The sequence below is a fragment of the Lactuca serriola genome, chromosome 1 (genome assembly GCF_051521515.1).
Source record: "Lactuca serriola cultivar US96UC23 chromosome 1, Lser_US96UC23_V15, whole genome shotgun sequence".
NCBI classification, from domain to species: domain Eukaryota; kingdom Viridiplantae; phylum Streptophyta; class Magnoliopsida; order Asterales; family Asteraceae; genus Lactuca; species Lactuca serriola.
In genome coordinates, this window is record NC_136408.1 from 119,983,902 (window position 1) to 119,986,646 (window position 2,745).

The following is a 2,745-nucleotide window of genomic DNA, read 5'->3' on the forward strand; positions in this document are numbered from 1 at the left end:
TATATGTAATTAATTTTGTTGAATGAATAATAAAAAATTATTTATGAGTATTATACTATCTTTTTCAATTATTTATTCTTATATTTCACTTTGCATGTTACTTCTAAATAATTTGATCATCCAAAATCTCACAATCGTTCTACTATTCGGAGTAGTGATTTAAGACTGTGATGAACAGAACGCATATTGTCTATATAGATTAGAATGGCCGATGATATTTTATCATAACCTCTAAAACTTAATGGAACTACGAAAAAAAAAAAAAAGTTTATAAGAATAATTTCCTTCAACCACTCAATTAACTTTTATACCCTCGCAAAATTTCATACATTTTTTCTCAATTATACATCTCGATGTGATTTTATAAGAAAACCTAACTCGAAATGTAATATTAACGAGTTAAAAATCATCATTTTCAATGTGGACGACATCGTATAGCATAAATAGAACTGAAATAATTTTGAATTTGACTCTAATGCAAATACATCTTACAACCAAATTCCAATTTACCCCTTTTACGCTTTATGAAAAAAATAAAAGAGCTATGCAAAATTAAAAACAAAAACATGGAACTTTAGCAAGTTTCTGGTAGCTACTTTCTTGGAAACATAATAATGTCGTTGGCAAGCTTCTCAATATTCAATGAAGATGAGCCTTTCGGACCAGTTGCAATTTCAATCTTTTTCTTCCATTCCTGAGCCTTGCTCCTTATGCGTTTACCCTTGTCTCCTCCAATCAACTCCTTCGTAAGCGTCTCCACTTCATCCCTGTTCACCTTATGATCGATCTCCATGCCAACTTCCCATTCCATGCACATTTGCCTGCAATTAGTTAGTTGGTCCCATAAAAATGGCCAACATAGCATGGGGACCCCAGCCGTTAAGCTCTCAATGGTCGAACCCCACCCACAGTGAGTCAAGAAGCCACCAATTGAAGGGTGCTTCAACACTTCCTCCTGGGAACACCAGCTTGCGATAAAGCCTCTCTCATTAATCAACTCTTGGAGTTCAGGAGGCAAGGCAGCAGACTCACCAATAACCAAATCAGGTCTGATGATCCAAAGAAAATAATGGTTGCTATTAGCAAGTCCCCAACCAAACTCTAGCAACTGTTCTAAAGACACTGATATTAAGCTTCCAAAATTGACATAAACCACCGAATGTGGTTCCTTTGATTCCAGCCATTTAAGGCACCCATCTTCTTCTTTCCAGAGACTGTAGCCCTTAATATCCAACTTCTTTGTTTCTTCTTCAAGTTGTATTGGATTTAGAAGCAACTCCAATGGTCCAATCGTATACACATGAGGAATCATGGATTTGAAAGCTTTGATGACGGTTGACTCTAACTCCTCAAATGTGTGAATGATCATGTTTGAGACCCTCCTAGTTGCCTTTACGCACTCAACGACATAATTATAGGAATCATCATTTGGGTTTGTGGTTCTAATATAACCCGGAAGGTCCTTTAAACGGAATCCTTCTAATCCCGGAATCGAATCAATTACAGTGTCAAGATACCCATTGGTGAAGCAACTTTCATCTGAAACATTAGCAAATCTTAGGTACGTAAACAAATAAGTTATACTAATGAACAAATAAGTAAACATTTTCTAAACAAAAGTAAATTACCACTTACGTTTCTTTGTCCTTATTTTCTTATATACACATATAAACAACAATATCAACTTCAAGATTTTTATAATTTGCTTCAGAAATGTAGGGAGCTAAGAAGCTAACCTTTAAATGGGATAAGTCCTTTCTCAATTAGAACTGGAGCTTGGTAATATCCCATGAAAGCACAAGCAGCAAAAGTCCAAAAATGGACGATCGGGAGTTTAAGCTTCTCAGCAGCGTCAACGGTGAAAGGCATCATACCATCAGCAAGAATACAAGTACCTGGATTCTTTAACCTTCGCATAAGGTCAAGAAAGGGATCCAAGAAGTTGACTAGAATAGAGGCAGTGACTGCATACATGAAGTTTGGTGTACCCTCGGGAACACCATCAGGAATGGTCTCGAACTGGAACCCTGGTTCACCATCTAGAGAGTTTGGCCCTCCGGACTCGAGTAACTGCTTGTGGTTAACCTCGGTGTTGACGAAGGTTATGTCCAGGCCACCCTTGTGGTGCAGTAGCCTTGCTAGTTTCAGCATGCACTTAATGTGGCTTTGTGCTGGATATGGTACGAACACTACATGTGGCTTGCTTTCAGTTTTCACCAGTACTGTTTCCATGTTATAAATTTGTATAGGTGTAAAAAGTTTTATGATATGAATGCGTAGCCGAGACTTATTATATAGGGAGACGAGAATTAGGTGGAAGATATTGTGTTTGTATGGATTCGAAATTTGCTCTCACCGAAGCACAATATTTTATAAAACAAGTTTTATACTAATATTATATTAATAACGTAATAGATTCATAACTGAAGTATAAAATATTTTTTTGTTCGCAGCAGGCACTCCATTTCATAATAAAATTTAAACTTTCCCTGATATTTATACGTATATTTGCAAACCATATACCAAGACTTCTCTTGTAAACTAATAGCAATTATAAATCATCTGCATTACTTTATATATCTATCACTCTCATGTAACAGGTCAGACGCTTCTATTTTTTAAATTTATTTTTCCAGTGATTAATGATGCCTGGATTATAGCCCGTAGATGTTCACGTGCTCCTTCCTTGACCATATGTGATATGTGACATGTGTTCTCAAATTGTAGTAGAGAAAACAAAAGAAG

The 2,745-nt window shown here is 36.1% G+C and overlaps 1 protein-coding gene across 1 annotated transcript; it reads right to left on the reverse strand.

Moving 5' to 3' along the window:
* Nucleotides 1–435: 435 nt before the first annotated feature.
* Nucleotides 436–2,266, reverse strand: LOC145098028 (UDP-glycosyltransferase 85C2-like). The gene is made up of 2 exons (XM_079035715.1): nt 1,737–2,266; nt 436–1,539 (listed from the first exon to the last, which is right to left on the reverse strand). Exons 1-2 carry the CDS (start codon nt 2,230–2,232, stop codon nt 593–595), a joined length of 1,443 nt encoding a protein of 480 aa, XP_078891841.1. The 5' UTR covers nt 2,233–2,266; the 3' UTR covers nt 436–592.
* Between the last annotated feature and the right edge of the window lie 479 nt (nt 2,267–2,745).